A 23,215-nucleotide genomic window follows, 5' to 3' on the forward strand; every position below is an offset into this window, starting at 1 on the left:
TATGAGAACTGTCCTCTTACCTGTGAAGGCATATGGAATGATTGAATTATTTTTTAATGTCCTAGAAATCATTCTTTCTGCTTTATTCCCCTTCTCTTTCCACAGTTTCAGATGGTCATTTGTAAACTTTCAGTGTTATTCTTGAGTGAGGTTTGCCTCAAATGATAACCAATACACCCTTTCCCCTTATTAATGAATTCCCTGTTGATGGTTTTACATAAACCTGATTTAAGAAAAAAACCTAAACAGAAAATGTCAGTGGAAACCTTGGCTGTTCTGTAGGGCATCTTGTGCTACAGTGGGAATTCATTGTTTATTTATTTATGGTGCCAAGCCTACTTCCATCTTCCCATTGAGGCATTGGCATGAGACTTACTCTATGAGTGTAACCATATTATTTATTAATTGCTTTTTCTTTTTGCTTTAAAATCTTGGAGAGTTAATGGGGTGTTTACTTCCTATTTTTTTAAAGTTAAAAATTCTTGGGGTGCCTGGGTGGCTCAAGTCAGTTGGGCATCCGACTTCAGCTCAGGTCATGATCTTGCAGTTTGTGAGTTCAAGCCCTGCGTAGGGCTCTGTGTTGACAGCTCAGAGCCTGGAGCCTGCTTTGGATTCTGTGTCTCCCTCTCTTTCTGCCCCTCCCCTGCTCATGCTCTGTCTCTCTTTCTCTCCTTCAAAAATAAATAAACATTAGAAAAAAAAAGTTAAAAATTCTTCTTTGTCCTTTATTGTCTTTCTCACATTGATGATAGGGTGTTTTATTTTCTATCTTGATCCAGGTAAGGGTGGGAAATCAATATTTCTCAAATTTGAGATATTAGCTGAAAAACTTAAAAAAAAAACCATCCAATTCAGTTTGGATGGGCTTTCTGGTGGATACAAAGCTCCTGAGTGTACGTTTCATGGCTTGTAGATCAAAATCAGTCCCACAGTTTTTATGAGAGTAGATTAATTAGTGTGTGGGCAGGTCTCCCAGGGCAGGTTTTCACAGGAAGCTTTGCCAGTAGAACTCAGTCTGAACTTGTAGTTCTGTGAGAATTATTTTTAAAGGGTGTGGACTCTTCATTCAAATGTCTTTACTATTGTGTGATATGTATTTATACATATATATATATATATATATATATATATATATATACACACAACTATATATATATATGTGTGTGTGTGTGTAAATATGTACATGGTGCCAGAGGATAAAGGACCATAGTGTAATCACGATGTGGTTAGACTCTGAAGTCAGGCTACCTGAATAACCTTCCATTAGTGATTGTATGTGGTCAGTCATGATCTCACCAGGCTTCAGTTTTATTATCTGAAGAATAGTGGTTCCTGCCTTATGCAATTACATGGTTATTGTATGGATTAAGTGAGATAATGTGTTTATAGCACTTAACACATAAGAATTATTCAAGAAAATGGTAGCTATTGTTATTAAAGGTGAATAGCAATAATCATGACAGGCAATTATTAATCATCAGTTGGGATGATCTTGAACTGGGAACTCTATAAAAGGCACATCACTAGGAGGAACTGGGAAGAGATTTAACATATTAAATACTGAGTTTCCTTACAGTGCCAGGGACTTAATGCACAATACTTCAGTAACCTTGTGACGAAGGCACTATTATTTTCATTTTAGAGATGAAGAAACTGAGGCTAAGAGAGGAGAAATAACTTTCTGGAGTTAACAGGGTAAATAGTAAAGCTTGACTTTGAAGTCGGTTCTGTTGGTTCTGAATTTGCAGGTTTATACTGCCTGAAAAAACATGGCATATTTTTTGTTTGCCTTACTTTGGGGTATTGGTGCAATGTTGCATCAGTCACCTTGCTGTAAAATTATTGTCGCGTTTGCGTGTGGTGATTTAGTCCTGGATCTAATGAAATCTAATCTGGATCTGAAGAATCACAATGAAATGCTAGCTCTCCACCTAATTTACTTGGAGCTTCACAGAATTTTGGATCTGGATGGGACCTCTGAGATAAGCCAATTCATAAATTATTCAGTCAGCAATTTATGGCTGCGGAGACTAAGGCATGGTGTTTGGTGACTTGACCAAGAGTTGAAAACATCACAGGCCCCCAGATTTGCAGTCCAGTGCTATTTCCATTATACTCTAGGAAATTTTCCTAACACATGGAGAGCTCTGCGGAAGGCCTAACATATGGAGAACTGTGTGTAAGACCTAGGGTGTATTTGCAAGTGTTGATTTTCCTGATATGGAAGAAAATAAGGCTAGCTAAGGAGTTTTAAAATGCTTACCTGCATATTTGTGCAAGTTTCTTATTTCAGCTCAAGGTGGAGTTGCTCTTTATGGACTAATGGTTCTACAGGGGGTGGGGGTGGGTCTAGGAGCCTCATAGATCTTTCTAACACTAAATCCTGTGGCTTTCTCCAAGTGTGAGTTGTATTTATTAGAAATGCAGACTCAGGGTGCCTGGCTGGTTCAGCTGGTGGAGCATGTGACTCTTGATGTCGGGGTTGTGGGTTTGAGCCCCGTGTTGGGTATAGAGATTACCTGAAAATAAAGTCTTGAAAAAAAAAGTAGACTCATGTCCACTCCTTCAAGACATTGGTAAGGTCCAGGAATCTAAACTTTATGTTAAGCAGTCATCACAACTGATTAAAATGAGAATTAAAATGAGAATGACTCGTCTTCAGCATCTCACGAAGTGCTTCTGACCAAGTAAGTGCTGGAAAGCCTGAGGGTGAGAGACATACCCTTGCAAGTCTAGGATGATTCATGGCTGGCTGAGAGAAGTCTCCTCCTAGACTTCCGTATTTGCTTTCAAGCAACCCCCATCCCTAAGCATTGGGGTTCATTTTATGCGGTAGAGAAGCATATTTTGGGGTTTGATTATGAATCAGTGACTGAGTGAAGCTGAAAGTGAACATACTGATTCTTCAAACTCCAAGTTAAACATGTGCTGCTCCTCTTCTAATACGAAATGAGTCACTCCTCCAGTGACTCACGGAGGGGTTGTGGTGGAAATAGAAATCAGATCCTGTAAGAATTTGGGCTGGGTTACCGTTTGATCCTTTATGTTGTAAAGAGGGCTTTACAATGCTGAAACCAGTTGTTTGCCCGATGACATTTCCTCCCCATTAATTTATTATTTATCGGTTATTTGCTCTATCTGAGCGTGAATGAATGGGGGCGATTGGGGAATAAGAGGAAGGAAGGATTAGAGGAGATTCAGAGACTCCAGAAGGATAACATAACATATAATATTTAAAATGCAGAAGGCTGGAGAATTTTTATTTCTTTTTTGTATAAAAAATTCAATGTGGTTTGTAAATAGTGCTTCTTGTGTGTGACCCTGTGTCCTGTACCATTACCTTTTACATCCAGAGCTATACAAATGCCCATTCATAAATGTTCTACTTCTGCTGATATATTTGGCATTTAGTGGGAACAGTCATTTCACATACTAGGGAAGGGAAGGGTGTGCTGGAGGAAAGAGCTGATGGCTGGGAGTGGTAGTCATGGGGAGATAGAGGTTTGTGTGTCTGTTTTCTGAAAAGATGCTACATTCTGCTTTAAAGTTTAGGGAGACATCCAGGGGGAGATGTACAGCAGATAGTTTTGAAATTGCAGCTAGGGAGAGAGTTTAAGGCATTGTTTTCACAGAGGCAGACAATATTCGAAGTCTTGGTGGGAACATGTAAAATGCACAAGAGAGACAAAGCCTATGGAACAAGACTGATGATAGAAGCTTGGAAGAAGGAAAATAAATCAATGAAATGGACAAACAGTGAGCAGCCAGAGACTGGGATAGATTGAAGATGGTAAGATGTTTCAGAAGCCAAGGGAAGAAAGTTACAAAAAAGGAAAGTTTTAATAGTCCCAACTGTCCCAGAAGGTCAGAGAAGAAAAGACAAAGACAGAAAGAAGAACATTGGTGATCCTCAAGTGAATGGTTTTAAGTTGAATCAAAAGCTTAGTTTTAAGTAACAAAAGGGTGGTGAGAGAATATGAGGGTAGGCTACTCTTACCAAAGTTTGATGGTTTAAAGGAGAGAGGTAGATGGTCTTTTAAAATGTACAGTAGAGAGGTAAAAGTGGTGGCTGCAAAAGGGGACGGGTGGATAATTCATGGATAAGAAATGGTGGGATCAGGATCAGGAGCACAGGTAAGTGGATTAATAAAAAAAAAAAGACTTGTACTTTTTGTTTTGATGCAAGAAAGAGATAAGGAAAGAAATATTTTGAGGGATGAACTTGAGATGAGGAATAAAATTGAAATACAGTTTTAGGAAAACCTGCCTCTAAATTGTACACATCTGGTCATCTCTTCATAGGAAGTGGGGATATACATTATAAGTAGTGGCCTATTGGAGAAAGAAGTGCAGAATTGGAGATATTCGCTGGTGGTGTCCAAATGGGCCCCTGCTGGATTGTGGGATGTTGGAATGCAAGGGCTAATACTTGTATTGGTATTGGGGGAGGGAGCACAGGAGAATGAAGAGAAAGGGGTATTTATGGTGGTAGTATGCTTTACTTGAAGCTCAAAGGGATGGGGTAGTTATTTTATTATTGCCATGAGGTTGTCAGTGTAAGAAGTAGAATCGTAATATATCATCTCTTGGTCTGGGCTAAGATGATCATCATACCAAAGGTGCAATGTCAAAACTTGACAATCAGAAGGAAATTATAGTGGGTCTGGTCTTGCTCTATGTCTTGCATTCTTCATTTCTCTTAGGAAAATTCCGTGACTTGACTTTCTTCCTTTGAAAGGATGAGGGTGAAATTGGCCAAAGAAAATTTGATGGGGGGAGTTGGGTAGGGAGGTAGTGGGCAGGTCCTTGGGTCTTTAGTTCTGAAGAAAATGGCCCATGAATTAATCTAAAAACCAGAGTGGTAAAGAGTTTGGACACAAATAAGGAGTTATGTTTTTTAATAGTACTTGATAGCTGTTGGTAGCAGGGCAATATTGGGAATTTATATTTATGAAAATGTAGCTGGCAGAAATGATTTAATATGATAAATTTAAGTTTCGCTGAAATTCTTGTTAAATCTTCTTAGGAATATAGTTAAGACAGGGCATTACTATTTTGAGAATTCCAAATATTTATTAGGCATCAAATTGTACATGGCACAGTATTGGGTAGGGTAAATATTTGGCTCCTCAAGGGGAAGCAAAATAGGTTTCGTTTCATGTGCCATCTTGAGTTGATGGTAGAGGCTGCTTGGAGTGTCATATTGATGGTTTCAAGGTCAAGTCTGGGTTCACTGGAATAGAGTGGATGGATTAGCTGTGTCTGCCCTGGGCATGGGAAGGGGGAGTATGGTATGAATGCTGCAAATGAATGTTGGGTTGAAGAGGGATGGTCTTCTGCAGGGCTACATAGGGGCTTGAGGTAATCACAATGCAGATAAGAGGGGAAAGGTGAAAGAGTGGATGTGTTCAAATACTAACACAAGAGTGTACTAAGCTACAGAGGAGGGGCAGGGACGAAACATGAGATTTCGTTTGGACTAATATTTTGGAAGTGATAGCCAGGTCTGTTCTGTATAGTTTGGGAGACACAGTGGGTCAGAGTGGGGGCTCTGGAACCACACTGGAATTGAACCCTGTGCACTACCTTTTACTACCTAAGTGGCCTTGGGCAAGTCACTTCATTTCATCTAATCTCGGTTTCTTTATTTGAATGATGGCAATAATAACAATACCTACAATTAGGGCATTGGTGTGAGTATTACATGAAACAGTGCTTCAGAGCCGCATTGTGCAATGTGGTAGCCACGAGCCACACGTGGGTTTTGAGTGCTTAAAATGTGGGTTGTGTGAGATGGCCTGCAAGTATGAAATAAATACTGGATTTTGAATACTTCATACCAAAAAGTGCAACAAAACTGATAATTTTTTTAAACTGATAAATTTTTAATATTGATTACATGTTCAGTGATAATATTTGGGTACATTGGGTTAAATAAAATATGTTATTAAAATTAATTTTACCCATTTCTTTTTTTCTTTTTTTAGTGCACTTCTTTAGAACATTTATCATAGTGTCTGGCTAAACACTGGAGAATGTTAGCTGGCTAAACATGCTAAACACTGGAGAATGTTAGCTGGGTCGTACCCAGCATTTCCTAGTATCAGATGTTAGTACCAATGCCACCCTTCTGAGCACACGCTGTGGCATCAGGCCAGGTCTCTGTTGAAGGCACTTTGAATTTTTTTTAAGTTTACTTATTCATTTTGGTGGGGGAGGGGCAGAGAGAGGGAGAGAGAGAATCCCAAGCAAGCTCTGCTTGCCAGTGCAGAGCCGGCTGGGGCTCGGACTCATGAACCGTGAGATCATGGCCCGAGTCGAAATGAAGAGCTGGACTTAACCAAGTGAGCCACCGAGGCACTTCGATTCTGACTTCGAGTGGGCCTTATTTCTTATCCCTTGAGAAAGGAGGAAATCTCCCTAAAAGGAGCATTATACCATAGGGGTTCAGTAAACTTTTTCTGTAAAAGGCCAGATGGTAAACATGATAGGCTCTGCTGCCTTATGGTTTTTGTTGTTTGTCTTTGTAGAGGCAAAGTAGCTATAGACTGCATAATAAATGAGCGTCCTCATGGAATTTTATGGCCACTGAATTTGGAATTCATATAATTTTCATGTGTCATGAAATATTACTCTGTTTCTTTTTCCGGCTATTTACAAACGCAAAACCATTTTTGGTTCACAAACTGTATGAAAGTGGGTGTGGGCAACATTTGGCCCGTGGACCGTAGTTTGCTAACCCTGACATCAAAAGTGCCCTGTACATTTAGTAGCCTAGAGTCTTGTGTGACTCTTGGTTTTTCATATGTATCGCACCTAACATTTAGTTTATACTGTACCATTTTATTTATTTTACTTTTAGTGGGTTTTGTTCGACCTGTTTATACTCAGTGGTCTAAATGGAACAAAACATCATTTATGAAACTCGTGTTTATTGAGATGTTTGTAAGTAAGGAGAGGCAGGAGAGAAAAAAAATTAAAAGGGTGTATATGGGACCAAAAGAGATTTGCTTTGTTTTGTTTTACTAGAAATGCTTGTCTTTTCTGTATAGATTGAATTCACTGAAGAGTTACTTAACCTTAAAGTGACATTAAACTGTGAAGCAGAAGCATATTTTAAGATTTTGTCTTCCACGGATTTGGAGTTGAAAACCCCATTTCTCACAGTCTGTGAACAAAGAAAATGCTGAATACTGAGAATATGTAATAACTTGGTAAAGAGGTCAAAGTTTTCAGCTAAAAAAGTGATATACTTAAGTTTATTACTATATATTCCTCAATAGCAGAGAGTTGCCAAAAATAATTAAGCTGTAAATACTAAGCCAGGCATATATTTGCCTAGGAAATTCTGAGCTGCATTTGTAAATTTAATGGGAACAAGTTGAAAAAAAGTATACACACACGCACACATATAGTGGAAAAGCTATTTCTTTTTTTTTTTTTTTTCCATACAGAATATTTCTGGACCAATTGGATTTCCAGTTACACACTACCCCTTCCCTTCAGCAGTTCTCTGCAGAGCTATTTGGTGAGCACAGATGTCAGAAGAGGCAGCATATGGTATTATAGAGTGTGTTTAAAAAGTTAAGGGAAGGTTAGTTTTTGTGTATGCTTATTACACAACTTAAAAATAGCTGGACTCTATTTGTAAATCAAATGGCCAGCTCTCAGGCTTGTGCCAATTGTGAAGCCTTAAAACAAGGTTTCTTTTGAGTGGCTTCGGCAGCGATGGGAAGGAGAAAGCATCTGAAAGGGTTCAAAGATTGACTCTGGTTATACACAAAAATGACCGGAGTTTTACAGACTTATCTACAATAATATTGAGAAGGACTTCACATAACAGAGCGGATCTTTAGTCTTTGATTTAAAAGAGTGCCATGCAGTGTTTTAAGAGGTGGGGACTGTTTCCCATGTCTGAATGGAAACTTGCTAAAAGGGAGCAGAAGTGGTCACAACAATTTGCAAATTCTATTTAATCTTCAAGCTAGCAACAGTACAGAAAGAGATTACTATTCCTCATCTACACTCCCACCACTCTGCTCCCAATTTTATGTTTTGACTGTGTAAATTATTTCTAGAATGTAGGGCTTTCACATAAGGCTTAGTAAGTGCCTAGGAAATTCCAAGCTGCATTTGTAAATTTAGAGGGAACACAACATGTTGAAAAAAATGTCAAGTACTTGAAGTCGACCTTTTAATAAGGACACACAAGAGCAGTGAGTGGGCTTTAAATTGGATCTCCTCTACATATCCTTTGAGCCACTCCCTGAATCCAGTCAGAATCAGGGGTGGGTGGGACATCTCTGCCCCTACACTCCAGCTTTTGGGGGCAGTTTCTGTTTCTGACTCTGTCTTTCCTGGGTCTGTACACAGACACTCTCATGTGTCAGAGTAGTGGGACCCAGGCATGCAGTCAACATCCTTTTCCAATTTTTCTCTAATGAGAAAACCCCTCAAAAGTTTGACCAAAAGAGCTACATTAAAAAAAAAAGGGGGGGCGGGGGTTGGTAGCTCGTCTTGAATTGCTGAAATGCTTGCCCTCCAATTAATCAACTTACTGGATTTATTTGGATTGTAGATTCACAGCTGTTTTTTACTTTCTCCTTATTTGGTGTCACACTTAGATAAAAATAAATCCCCCGCCCCTTGCCCTAATGCGCGCGCGCGCGCGCACACACACACACACACACACACACACACACACACACACACACAGTCTTTGTAAATCTGGTGGTGATGGAGGTAGACTGTATGTTAGTCCATGATGGAAAGGAAGCACATTGTTTCCTCCAAGTCACTGGCTGACAAAATAGTCAACCCTGATGATTTATTCTAAAGTAATGAAAAATAAATACCTCTCAATAATCGAGGGTACTGATTTGCTGGGGCCCTGCTTTCTGCAGTGTAATTTTTTTGATTTTGTTCCAATGTGGGATATTGTGGTGGATGCTGTGCTGTGCATGCTCCCGATGGAGCCTTTCAGGGAAGAAGGACTCATTCCCTCTAGCTACAGGCAGTGTTGCCACAGACTGCCTTCACAGCCAGCCCCCTTTGGGAATTGGCTGTGGTAAAGGGAATCACCTTGCCCCAGGGGCACTCCTCCTTGGGTGAGTGTCCAGTCCCCTCCCCCTGACTCAGGACAGTTCTCAAGGATCATGGCTGCTCCTGAGCTCACTTGTGACACCTCTGGAGCCTGCGTTGTAGCTCTGCCTCCCTCTCTCCCCTGTCCCGTCTCCTTCCTTTCCCTTCCCTTCTCCAGGTGCTGATCCCAAGAGCACTCCCTACAAAACCACTTGCACTTAAAAAAAAAAAAAAGTTTATTGTGAGAAAGAGTGGGTGCAGAGAGAGAGGGAGACAGAGAATCCTAAGCAGGCTCCACCCCCAGCACGGAGTCCAAAGCAGAGCTTGATCTTACAACCGTGAGATCACCACCTGAGCAGAAATCGAGAGTGGGTGCTTAACCGACGGAACCACCCCGGAGCTCCCCAAACCCTTGCACTTTAATCACCATCTCAGCGTTGGCTTCCCTGGGATCCCAACCATAGACAGATGTGATTATTTAACTTTCCTTTGAAGAGGGATTTTTCAGAAATTGAAATTAACCTCAAATGTATCAAAACTAGTGTGAGGAAGTGTTATGAGAGTCGGGAAATTTTCAAGTTTTTATTTCCTTTTCAGAAGTTCTTGTATAACATGAATTATTTTAAAATTAGCTCTGCTACTTCAGTGCTTATAGCGTGACTCTAAGGGTTGGGAGAAACATGGATGAAAGAGAATCCCCAGGTTCTCTGATGACTAGCATAGAGTTGAGGAGAGGAGCCCCAGGTAATGGAGATTTTGAGTGGTGATAACGTGCACAAAGAGGCTCTCTAGGCTGGGGAACCTTTACAATAATCAAAGGTATGCAGGGTAAAAGAACAGAGGTACAGCTGCTGTTCTTGTCCTGAGAGTGGTGATTTTTTTTAAAAAAATGTTTATTTATTTTTGAGACAGAAAAAGCACGAGTGGGGGAGAGGTAGAGAGAGAGGGAGACAGAAGATCTGAGGCGGATTCTGAGCTGATAGCAGAGAGCCTGATGCAGGGCTTGATGAGTCCCTGATCAGAGTCCCTGATGCAGGGACTGCGAGATCATGACCTGAGCCGAAGTCAGACACTTAACTGACTGAGCCACCCAGATGCCCTGAGAGTGAGTTACAGTTCAGATCCAAGAGGCAGCCTGCCTGTGTTAGAATGTTGGCTCTGTTACTTCTTTTCTGTTTGACCTTGGGCAAGTCACTTAATGCCTCTGTGACTCAGGGTTCTCATTTGTAGAAGGATAATAATACTTAATAAGATTATAATGCCAATTAGATCAGCTAAAATATGTAATGCTTTTATAACACTATAAATAGTATCTGTTATTATTTTATTCACCAAACTTAAAAGTTGTATGCAGTCAGACCCGTTCGTTGTTTTATTGCTTCTAAGCAAAAATGTGAGTCTTCCATTCTCTACACCAACGTTGTCCAATACAAGTATGGTGCTACCACTCATGTAATAGCATTTTCTAGTAACCACATTAGAAAGGTTACAAAAATTGGGAGGGGGGCGCCTGACTGGCTCAGTCAGTGGATCATGCAACTATTGATCTTGAGGTTGTGAGTTTGAGCCCCATGTTGGCTGTGGGGATTACTTAAAAATAAGATCTTTAAAAAAAAGGTAAAAAAATTGAGGTGAAATTAATTTTAGGGGCGCCTGGGTGGCTCAGTCAGTTAAGTGTCTGACTCTTAATTTCAGCTTGGGTCTTGATCTCATGGTCATGAGTTTGAGCCATGTGTTGGACTCCATGCTGGGTGGAGTCCAACTTAAAAAAATTAATTAAAAAATTAATTTTAATATTTTTTGTTTAACCCAGTAATTCATAAAATATTATCAACATGTAGTAATTATAAAATCATGACTGAGATAGTTTATATACTTATACTTTTTTAAGTCTTACAAATATGGGTGCATTTTGTATTTGTAGCACATTTCAGTTGCTCATTTCAATAACCACTATGGCTACAGGCTATTGTGTTTGACTCTATACCTTTAGAGGTTTGCTAGTTACTCTTTTTATTTCAAGAGTATTCCAGTCATCCATTTCTGTGATTGAACCACCCTAAAACTTAGTAGTTTAGGACAACAATAGCTCATTATTTCTCACGAGTCTCATCCAGCTTGCACACACAAGATTGATGATTATCGCTGAATCAATTATTACCGTGATAGTTGTGAAATTTTCTAATTCCATGATTCCTTCTGTGTTTATTAGTTGGAATTTTATGGTAAAGAAGAACTTTTTCTTCTTCTTTCACTCATCTATTTACTTATAGGGCAGCATGAGCACGTTGACTCTTTATTCAGTAGGTTATAATCCATAACTTATTTGAACATTCAAGTATTTTCACTGTTCCGTTATATATACATTAAAGCGTTGGATTGCATGTAACTCTTTCTGAGTGTTCTGCAAGATGAGCAAACTTTTCTAAAAAATTTTGACTTGATAAATGAGCGATGTTTTGCAATAGGAGTAGTACGTGATCCCGAATGTCACGTGATCACAACCGAGCCAATGGTTCTTGAAATTCGCTTTGATATACAAGTCCTTTGGATTACAAGCATGTTTCCGAAATGAATTATGTTCGCAAACCAAGGTTTTACTATATTATTATTTGTATAATATTTATATATATTTATATTTATATAATTTATACAAATATATATAATGGAATGATCAGACAATTTGAACATTCAAATAAAGACTTTTTTTTGGCAGATTTCTCTTATTATCCCTGTACCTATATATGCCTAGCCTCCCCTATTATCAACATCACTAACCAGAATGGTACATATTTTTTTTTAGCAAGGATGAACTTACACTGACACATCATAAACAACCAAAGTCCATCGTTTACCTTAGGGTTCATTCTTGGCATTGTATATTCTGTGGGTTTTGGCAAGTATATAATGGCATATGTCCATCATTATAATATCATACAGAGTATTTTCACTGCCCTGAAAACCCTCTGTGTTCTGCCTATTCATCTTTCTATGCCACCTTGCAGCAACCTGATCTTTTTATCATATCCATGGTTTTGCTTTTTCCAGCTCTCATTTAGTTGGAATTATATAGTATGTAGCCTTTTCAGATTGCTTCTTTGGCTTAGTAGTATGCACTTAAGGTTCCTCCATGTCTTTTCATGGTCTGATAGCTCATTTATTTTTAGAGCTGAATAATATTACATTGTCTGGATGTATCACAGTTTATTTATCCACTCACCGACTGAAGGAAACTTGGTTGCTTCTAAGCTTTGGCAATTATTAATAAAGCTGCTGTAAATATCTGTGTGCAGATTTTTGTGTGGTCATAAGTTTTCAACTCTTGAGTAAATGCCAAGGAATGTGATTGCTGGATCATATGGTAAAAGTATGTTCAGTTTTGTAAGAAATTGCCAAACTGTCTTCCTAAGTGGCTGTATCATTTTGCGTTGCAAACCAGCAGTGAGTGAGAGCTCCTGTTGCTCCACATCCTGGCCAGCATTTGATGTTGTCAATGACTGATACCAGCGTACTGGTATCTTATTGCTTCAGTTGCATTTCTTTATGATGTGGAACATCTTCTCTTATGCTTACTTGCCATCTGTGTATCTTCTTTGCTGAGTTGTCTATTAATATTTTGGCCCATTTTCTAGTTATTTGTTTTCTTATTGTTGAGTTTTATTTTTTAAAAATATTTATTTATTAAAAACATTTTCTTAATGTTTATTTTTAAGAGAGAGAGAGAGAGAGAGAGAGAGGGAGAGAGAGAGAGAGAGCATGCGCACCTGTGCGTGCGGGGGAGGGGCAGAGAGAAAGAGACACACAAAATCCGAAGCAGGCTCCAGGCTCTGACCTGTCAGCACAGAGACCGATTCGGGGCTAAAACTCACTAACTGTGAGATAATGACCTGAGCTGAAGTCAGATGCTTAACTGACTGAGCCACCCAGGTACCCCTTATTGTTGAGTTTTTAAAGTTCTTTGCATACTTTGGAATACAGTCCCTTTATCAGGTGTGTCTTTTGCAAATATTTCCTCCAATCTGTAGCTTATCTTCTCATTGTGTTGATGTTGTCGTTTGCATAGCAGAAGTTTTTGATTTTGATGAAGTCCAGCTTATGAATTATTTCTTTAATGGATTGTATCTTTGGTGTTATACTGAAAAAGACCAAGGTCATCTAGGTTTTCTCCTATGCTATATTCTAGGAATTTTATAGTTTTGCATTTTATATTTAAGTCTATGATCTGTTTTGAGTTAATATTTGTGAAGGGGGTAAGGTCTGTCTAGATTCACTTTTTTGTATGTAGATGTCCATTGTTCCAGCATTACTTTTTGAAGAGACAGCTTTGCTCCATTGGATTGCTTTTGCTCATTTGTCAGAGATCACTCAACCATATTAGTAGGGGTCTATTTATGGGCTCTATCTTCTGTTCCATTAATCAGTTTGCCTGTCTTTTGCCAGTACCACGCTGCCTTGGTTACTATAGCTTTACGGTAAGTTTTAGACTTGGTAGCATCAATCCTCCAACTTTGTTCTCCTTCAATATTGTAATGGCTATCCTGGGTCCTTTGCATCTCCACATAAACTTTAGAATCAGTTTGTTGATTTCCATAAAATAACTTTATGGGATTCTGATTAGGATTGCATTGCATCTATGGCTCAAGTTGGGGAGAACTGACGTCTTGACAGTATTGAGTCTTTCTGTCCGTGAACATTGAATATCTGTTCATTTATTTAATCCTTCCTTGATTTCATTTACCAGATATAGGTATTGTAACCATTTTGTTAGGTTTAAACCTAAGTATTTCTTTGTTTGGGATGCTAATGTAAATGGTGTTATTTTTAATTTCAAATTCCACTTGTTCATTGTTGGTATATTTTTAATTGAGAACACACTCTCTTCACATATGCTGAGGTATGTGTTAAGATCAGAGTAAATTCTGCTGTGTGGAGGATATTCTCAATTCCATCTTTACCCCCATATTGAACTATTTAAATGTTTCAGTTCAAATATGTTACAGGGTTTGTCTTTTTGCCTGGAGAGTACCATGACTCCCTCCAGCAAATATTTTTACAACACAAAACTTGTCCAGTAAATTGTCTGTATTTATGGTGGTTTTGAATGTCTCACCAAACTTAGTTGCTGCAATATCATAGGGCTTCTCAGTTTCTCTTCAATTCAGTATAGAATATGCCCATCTCATTAAAAATAAGAACTTGATGAGATGTTTCTTCCCACAAGTTGAGATATTCCCAAAGCATGACTATAGTATTTCAGAGTTAAATCTTGTGCACATTAAACCCATCTCATATTGATATTTTGCTGCTCTGAAAAGATTCAGGACAAATGCTAACTCAGGATGCTGGGAGAGCAGCAGAACCTGGAATGATCCTGGCAAGGACTCACGCTGTGTAAAAGGCCTTTTATGATTTGGTCCAGCCTCATCTCTATAATCCTCTCTCTGCCAGCTCTTTGCTTCTGTAGACTCATGCTGACCTCCACTCTTTTGCACTTGCTGTTGCTCTGCCTGGAAGCTCTTCCCTTTCCTTCGCATCTGGCTAATTTTCCTTTATCCTACAACCCTAGACTCTGGCATCATGTTCTCTAGGTGCCTTCCCCTGATCCCTCTGAGGTGGTCTCTGCCCTATCTTTATTGCAGCCCTTCCATATCGAGTTATATCTGTTCAGTTGTTTCTCCCTCTTCTCCTTTTCAAGACACTTTTTGTCCTTTGTCCTATTATTTAAGAGTCTTGCTCTTTGCTTTCTATGGCGACAGTTATTGGATAAACTGATCTTTGCTAGGGGATAAGTGATTTTGATGAATTGCTTATCTGCTGCTGAAAACATATTTGTATTTCATGGAGGCCCATTGGGGTAGTGGTCTTCAAAGTGGGTGTACGCACATCGGGGGTTGTGCAAGACCATTTATAAGGATGTAGGCAGGCAGGACATGTATTAGCTTTATTTCTTCTATTTGAGCAAAACTAAGGAATTAAGGTTTTCTAATATTTAATATATTGGTTGAGAAAGTACATATATGTAACTTGATCCTCTAACTTGACATTGGTAATATGTCGTAATTGACTCCGTGCTCCATTATAACAATTTGAAGACCTTGCTGTAGAGGCTTGCTGACATCCCCAGTGGATAGCTCTTCAGGTTTTCTGGCACTATAATGACTTACAGTTATGAAGTGTTTCCTGTGTGGCAGACACTGTTCTATCCACTTTACAGATATCAACGTACTTATTCTTCACAACCACCTTGTGAGATTGGTACTATTATTAATTAGCTTGCTCATGTTATGGATGAAAAAATGGAGCCTGGATAATCAGGTACCTTTTTCAAGGATGGGGTGAGCACATGGTTGATTCATTTTAGAACTGATGTAGTCTAATTCCAGAGGCCACTTGTTTAACCCCTGCTCTGTACTGTGCTGTGCTCTGGCGTCTGTCCGTTCCTACAGGGTAGACACATGTGGCTTCCAGGAGGATGGGGGCCATACCTGTCTTGTCATTGTGGTAAAAATTCTTAAATATTCACAAATATTTCTTAAATGAAGGAACTGTGAGGACCTGTCACCACCTCTGAACTCATGTCACTTAAATGGGAACTTTGGATAAGTATTCTTTTGTTTTTAACTTGAAACATTTTTTTTCCCTTGAAATAATTAGATCTGATGAGAAATTGGCATGAGTTAAATTAGAAGTCCTATGTTTAGAAACTTTACATGAAAAAAAAGTCTGCCTCACTCTAATACCAGTGAGTCAGTTATGAGTCCCAGCTCACCACTGACATGACTAATGCCTTCCTTTTCTTCTTTTATCATGAGGGTCTGAGAACGTAAGAAATAAACCTTAGGTTCTTCCTCAACACCGATTGAAGTGTCCCTCAAATGTGTATAACCTGAAAGCAGCAACAAGAGTAGCAGCAACAATGACAACAAAAATGATAATGGAAAAGAGAAGCAGAACTTAAACTAATCTTTTTGGGGGGTTCACCCACTGATAGCCTTTTAAGTCTGGCTCCACTTTCCTTAATTCTTCGGCACAAGGATATGTAATAATCTCTCAGGTGTTCTGGGATTTAATAAAATTGTTTTGTTTTGGCCAAATAAGTTTGTGATTCTGTAAGCTTATGATTCTTTCCACATCTGAAAGAGTATTTAGGAGATTCTTGGGAGTTTTGTATTATATCATCATATTCCAATTATGACTCTATTTTCTTCCCTGTTTTGCTTTTAGGCTCTTTCAAGACACTTACTCTTCCATCAGTAAGTATCCATTTAAAAAATTTGGTTTCAGAAATATACATTGCATTGATGAGACAAATAAATTAATATTTTGTTGACTTTTATATCAAATTACGTTTCTTGTGAGTTTGTCTTGAGTTCAGTTTCACCTTTAAATTAAGAATAATGTTACTTTGGGGCGCCTGGGTGGCTCAGTCAGTTGAGCATCCGACTTCGGCTCGGGTCATGATCTCGCTGTCTGTGAGTTCGAGCCCCACGTCAGGCTCTGTGCTGACAGCTCAGAGCCTGGAGCCAGTTTCAGATTCTGTGTCTCCCTCTCTCCTGACCCTCCTCCACTCATGCTCTGTCTCCCTCTGTCAATAATAAATAAACACTAAAAAAAAATTATTAAAAAAATAGAATAATGTTACTTTAGGGGCACTTGGTGGCTCATCAGTTGAGTGCCCGACTTCAGCTCAGGTCACGATCTCACAGTTTGTGAGTTCAAGCCCTGCATTGGCTCTCTGCTGTCAGCTTCGAGCCCCACTTTGGATCCTCTGTCCCCCTCTCTCTCTCGGTCCCTCCCCCTCTCATTCTCTCTCTCTCTCTCTCTCCCTCTCTCTCAAAAATGAATAAACATTAAAAAAATTTTTAAAAGAATGTTACTTCAGGGAGATCAGTTATTAGCCTCTTCAAATTCATAGCAAAGATTTTTTGCTTGTGAAACAGGGAACTTCACTGGGGAAACCTTCCTGGAGTGTTGCCAAGAAACTTGGGCTGGTTTGGTGCCGTTTCTGCCTTACTGAACCTCAAAGTTTTGAGTGTGAAATTAACACTCTGCCCCTCGGTTTCCCTGTCCTAGAAAGTGGAGGGTCACGCTGAGCCATATTGAAGCCTGAGACATTGGTGATATTGATCCTGTCTTTGTTAAAAAATTTTGTGTTCATAATTTAATTTTTTGCACTACCTTTTCTATTTTAAAATATTAAAAATTTACTTATCTTGATTACTGATTTTTTTGGCTCCTCCTTAAGTTTTGCACCAGAGGCAAGGGTCTCACTCACCCCACCCTTGTCCTAGCTCTGGAAAAGGGGATAAAGAAACTGCTTCCTTCATAGGGGGTACTTTACCTTGGAGGTGAAATGAGATGTGAAAGTGCTGTAAAATTTGCTATGGAAGTGAACAGGGGTTATTATTTTGTTGAGAAAGTCGTAAAACCTGGTGATTAAATGCTGTTTGTGAACTGATCCTGCTTCTCATAGCTTTGATTTGGAAGTTTGTACTTTTATTACCATGTTTTATTTTGGAGCTTCACACTTTGAATGTACCGTAGAGAAAGTAGACCACAGCATCCAACAAGAGATGCGATTTGGTATACTTTTCTGAGAACAGTTGACTAATGACTTTGTTAAAAAACAAAATTTCACCCAGTAAATTTGAAGATCTAATTGGCTTTATTAAGAGATTCATGAATTGGGCAGGATCCCACCTAGCAAGCAGAGGGGAGCTCCAAAGAGTTGTACAACACGGAAGGTTTTTGTAGGAAGGAAGGTGGGGCAAGGAAGTTATTAGCAAAAGAAAAGAAAGGATTGTTCCAGGCAAGGGAAGGGCAAGGGGTCTTATCCTGCAGATTACCTCATCTTCCTTTGGGTGGGGTGGGGGTGGGGGAGAGGGCCCATGTGACAGATGACCTCATTGGTGCTTGTCAGAAAGTTCCAGATTGATTGGCTTAAAATTTCACTCCTGGAGAGGTTGAAACTGCAGTTAAGTCCCGATGTACTGTTCTGGGAGCAAATGACTCCACCGTGGGCCTGTGGTTTCTTTTTAACAACTTGGGCCCCGATACTTTACCTACTTAATGTAGGATTAGCACTAACTGATGAGCCAGGTTCCCCCATTACTTCTTGAAGGTTACTTATCAAGCACATTCAGAAAGCACATTAGTTTTTGCAGGGGTGGTGGTAGGGGATGGTATTCCTAGAAAATGTAGCGCTACCAAACAGTACTTTATAAAAATTACTTATGTACCATAGCTGTTGTTTCTTACCTATTATGTTTGTACTTTCCCTCTTAAGAAATATAACTGCTTTTCTATTGTTGAATAAGAAGTAGGGAAAGAGAGGCAAAGCAGGTGGAAATGGGGGGAGAGCCCAATCTCAGTGGTAATAAAACATTACATTGCGTTTATGTACCCTAAAATAATAGATGCTGGCCATGATGGTGTTGAAAGAGTATTCCAATGAGAAGATTAAAATAAATCCTGTGTAATAGAATTGTCCTGTAGCAGAAGAGTGTGGGATTTAAGTTCAGAAACCACAGCTTAAAGTACAACTGTCTGGTTTCATCAGAGAAGCCTATAGTTACACAGGCTGGAAGTGTAGAAAGGCTGGAAAGAGAAGGCATCAGGCTTGGGATTGTTCCAGTAATGTCAGTTTATTATAAATTGCACTTGTCCAAACTATCATTAACTGGGCTTTGGCTGCTATTATTCTTTTAATCCTTACCTATGGGAAATGCTAACTCCAAATCCTGTATTTGTCTTTCCCAGTAATGCCATTTCTATTGTAGATAGATATAGCAATTACCTATCGAAGGCTTTCTTAGACATTATATCCCTTTTCTAGTAAAACAAAAATTTAAAGACTTAGTCATAAAGTGTGTCTGGGAAAATTTGATAATGCTTGGCAAAAATAGAAAGTTCTGCATTGTTATGAGTTGTCAGTTAAAATAGGCTCAGCTTTCAGAGTGTGCACTTGCATTCTGATGTTTGTAATATTTCAGATTGTTTTTTGAGGTTCTCATGAATTTTTGCTGTAAAATGTAAATATTTTGACTTCATTAAAACAAATGGTTTTTAATATCTGATTAGCTCATTGTTTCTATTTTTGATGCACTAAAATCAACTTTTAATAAGAAGTAAATAAAAATGATTGATGCTTAGTATAAAGGTTATTTTTTTGCAGAAAATGTTTTAGGCAAATTTCTTTTATTCTCTGTAAATAAATCCAACTTAACATGAGGGAGAGGTTTTTAAAGTTAGGAATGTTTTGAAGTTTATTTTATGTATAATTAACATTTTAAAAATATATTTTAAGTAGAAACTGTCATCTTAAATCCCTCAATTTTATTTTGAAAGTTATTTGAAATCTCTCCTTATTTTAGTAATTATAAGTAATTAATGAAGTAGAGTAGGATAAATCCTATTTTGTTGTCTCCGTTTCCTTGATAATTGATCTTTCAGAGAAGGTTAAATGGTTTTAGTCATCCCAGATTAGTTCCTTGCCCACCAAGGATCTTTTGTAAATTTTTATTTGTTTTTATTAAAATTTTTTTTTTCAATGTTTTTATTTACTTTTGAGACAGAGAGAAGGCATGAGCTGGGGAGGGGAAAAGGAGAGGGAGACAGGAACTGAAGCCGGCTCCACACTGACAGCAGAGAGCCCCATGTGAGCTCGAACTCACGAGCGATAAGACCATGGCCTAAGCTGAAGTCAGACGCCTAGCCGACTGAACCACCCAGGCGCCCCAAGTTTTATTTATTTCTATTTTATTTTTAAGTAAACTCTACACCCAACATGGCGCTTGAACTCACAACCCCAACCAAAAGTCATTAGTTCCACTGTCTGAGCCAGCCAGGAGTCCCTCCCCAAGGACCTTTTTGAGCACACTTGCCTTAAATACCCTGGGCAAAGAGCAATCATTTACTCAGGAAATTTGCATTTATGTATGCACAGAACAGACTTAGCATAATGAGCACGCGCCACTCAGGTGCCAATTGGTACTTGGCTGATCAAAGCTCCTTGATGTACTGCTGCCAGGCAGTTTCCGTCTGTGGGAACTGTATCTTTTTCCAGCCCTCGGCGCTCAGCTCAACATGTGAAACTGCAGAATCCCCTTGGGTAGATAACTGGTTCTTGCATAAGAGAAGGGCATGGGAAGTCTCTGATGAGGGAACCTCTTTATTACCAATCCCTGGAACTCTTTCAGTAACTGGGACCCCAAGAAGGCAGAGGATCAGTAGAGATACAAGCGCTTTTAATACCTTCTGGTGGCCTCTCCACTGTGGGGAGCAGGTTACAACCCATTCTAGGTCTGATACAGAGAAAAACCTTCGTAAAGATTGCTTAAAATCCACATTATTTTCTTCATTCTCTTTCACATTATGTCCCTCTACTGTTAACAGTGGAGGGTCAAGCTCTCTACCACAGCTCAGCATCCTTAGTGCCATGCAGAGTCGGCAGTGACACCACAAGGCGTATGGTGATGCCTCATGGTTTATAGAGTCACCTCTGGTCTACTGATACACCAAGTTCTTTTGTAATCTCTGACTTTCCAGCCCTGGGAATAACACTGAGGCTTTGAGGATCCTGAATCACCTAAATCTTACATATGGAGGGTGGGCAGGGTTTCTAATGGGGCAGCTAAAAAAGCAAATTACTGGGGCGCCTGGGTGGTTTGGTCGGTTAAGCGTCCGACTTCGGCTCGGGTCATGATCTCACGGTCCGTGGGTTCGAGCCCAGCGTCAGGCTCTGTGCTGACCGCTCAGAGCCTGGAGCCTGTTTCAGATTCTGTGTCTCCCTCTCTCTCTGCCCCTCCCCTGTTCATGCTCTGTCTCAAAAATAAATAAACATTAAAAAAAATTAAAATAAAATAAAATAAAAAAGCAAATTACTTGGGGTAGCTGAAAGGAGCATAAAGATAGTACTGTCTCCTCCTGAGGCGATCCAGCTCCCTGATGGAGGATGGAGTAGGGCACAGAGATTGTGTTTTTGAACACGTCTGTGTTACTTCTGCTTCTTTATTTGGCATTCTCATGGTTAAATAGGGCTGTTTAGTTTTGTGCCTCTGAATTATTAATTTGACGTAAATCTTCAATCTACTATCAGTTCTGGAACCTCTGTGCCACTAAAAATGATCAAACTATATCCAAATCACAAAAAGCAATCCCATCAAATATCATTATTTAAATATAAAGTATTTATGAACCTTTGCCATATATATGATATGCTGGCATATTTAATTTTCTGCTTATAGTATTAAAATATCTATTTAAAAGAATCTGAGAACTGAAGTATCATTTGGGAAAATAGAATATAAGAATGCAAGTTCCAAGCTAGACTCTTAGCCTTACTAGGTCACACATCTTTGGCTCATGTTGTATTCCAAGGACTTAGAACAATTTGGAGCTAGAAGGTGCTCAATAAATATTTATTGAAGAAAAGCAAAAATTGGCACTAGAAGTTATGTAAATGTGATGCTACTGATTGTTCTTCTAACATTTTATTAAGAATTTTTCCAATATAAAAAAAAACTTGAAAGAATTTTGTAGTGAGCACTTCTGTATCCACCACTCAGAATCTACCATTAATGCTTTACTATACTTGCTCTATTTCATATTTATCCATCCATCTGTCTCTCCATCCATTAATTGATCTTATTTAAAAAAAAAATTTATGTGTATTTACTTATTTTTTGAGAGAGAGGGAGAAAGCAAGCCAAGGAGGAGCAGAGAGGGAGGGAGAGATTGAGTCCCAAGCAGGCTCCATGCTCAGTGCAGAGACCAATGCAGGGCTTGAACTCATGAACTGTGAGATCATGACCCGAACTGAAACCAAGAGTCAGATGCTTAACTGTTTGAGCCACCCATGCACCCCTAATTCATCTTATTTTTAAAATGTGTCTCCAAGTAAATTGTGGGCATCAGTACTTTTCCCCCTAAATATTTTTTTGCTGACCATTTTATTGGTGGCTTGTTACATTTCCTTCATATTCTCATCCATATTGTGAGCTTCAAGGTAGCTGCAGTTACTGGAGGATCTCTGAGCTTTCTGTGGACAAAACTTATTTGCCAACACGAGCCAGAATTTACTTTCAGAACCTCAGGTTTATTATCATGAAAACGAACTAAAAGTCAGGTATACTAGCCATCTATTGTGTAACCGATTATCCCAAAGCTTTGGGCTATTACAAGGCTGCAGTCAGGATGTCAGTTAGACCTGCAGTCACCTGAAGGCTTCAGTAGGTCAGGGATCCTCTGTAAGGTAGTTCATTCATATGGCTGTCGAGCTGGTGGTGTGTTTTGGCGGGGGGCCTCATTTCTCCCTATGTGGGCCTCTCTACAGGCTTCTTGAGTGTCCTCCTCACATGGCAGCTGGATTCTCGCAGAGCGAAGAATCCCAGAGAGAAAGAGAACCAGGCAGAAGCCATCCTTTCTCTAATACAGCTTCATTATTTTCTTGAGAAGCAAGTCCCTAAGTCTGGGGAATGAGGCTCTACTTTTTGAAGGGCAGAGAGTCAGAGAATTGTCAGACATGCTTTAAAGACACCATATGGAGGCTTTTATTAGAGTAGTATAGCTCATCTTGGGTTTGAATCTCAGCTAGTAACCTGGAACAGCTTCCCAAATTCCTGTAAGCCCCTGTATAAAATGGTGTTAGTGAGAGCACCACCTGAAGGATTGTTGTAAAATGACAGGTCATGTAAACTGCTGTATGGCTTCAAGTCTGTTAATGCTGGAAGGTAAGAATTCTGTTGGTAATAATAGTAGGAAAGCAGCAGCACCCCCATCCTTTCCAGGATGATGACCTGTGATGTGCAGGATGCAGGAAGAGAGCACACTGTAGAAAAGAGTTCGAGAGAGATACGGCAAGAAACAAGTCTTGTGCAAATTGTGCTTTTCACCAGTTGACTGCCTCAAAGAGGGAGGCATGGAAAAGTGTTGAAAGACCTTAAATATTCTGACCCACAGTGACTGTTGGGAAGAATGTACACTTGGGCTAGGAAATGACAAGGTGACTGGTGTTGAGCCCTCCATTCTGAGAACCCTGCAATTTAACGGGAGAGAAAACTACAGGATGTTAAGAGGGAAAACAAATTGTTTAATGTTGGTGCCTAGGAGGGGCAAGTTTTTCAACATGGCAATT

General features: G+C 39.4%; 1 protein-coding gene across 1 annotated transcript in view; it reads left to right on the plus strand.

Moving 5' to 3' along the window:
- Positions 1-23,215, plus strand: part of CD109 (CD109 molecule) — a 131,507-nt gene that overhangs the window by 5,044 nt on the left and 103,248 nt on the right. Inside the window, exon 3 of the mRNA XM_060615955.2 lies at positions 16,306-16,334. Within this exon, the coding sequence (XP_060471938.1) occupies positions 16,306-16,334 (29 nt within the window). The remainder of the gene's footprint in view (positions 1-16,305; positions 16,335-23,215) is intronic.

Source organism: Panthera onca, chromosome B2, assembly GCF_046562875.1.
Source record: "Panthera onca isolate mPanOnc1 chromosome B2, mPanOnc1 haplotype 2, whole genome shotgun sequence".
In the NCBI taxonomy this organism is placed as follows: domain Eukaryota; kingdom Metazoa; phylum Chordata; class Mammalia; order Carnivora; family Felidae; genus Panthera; species Panthera onca.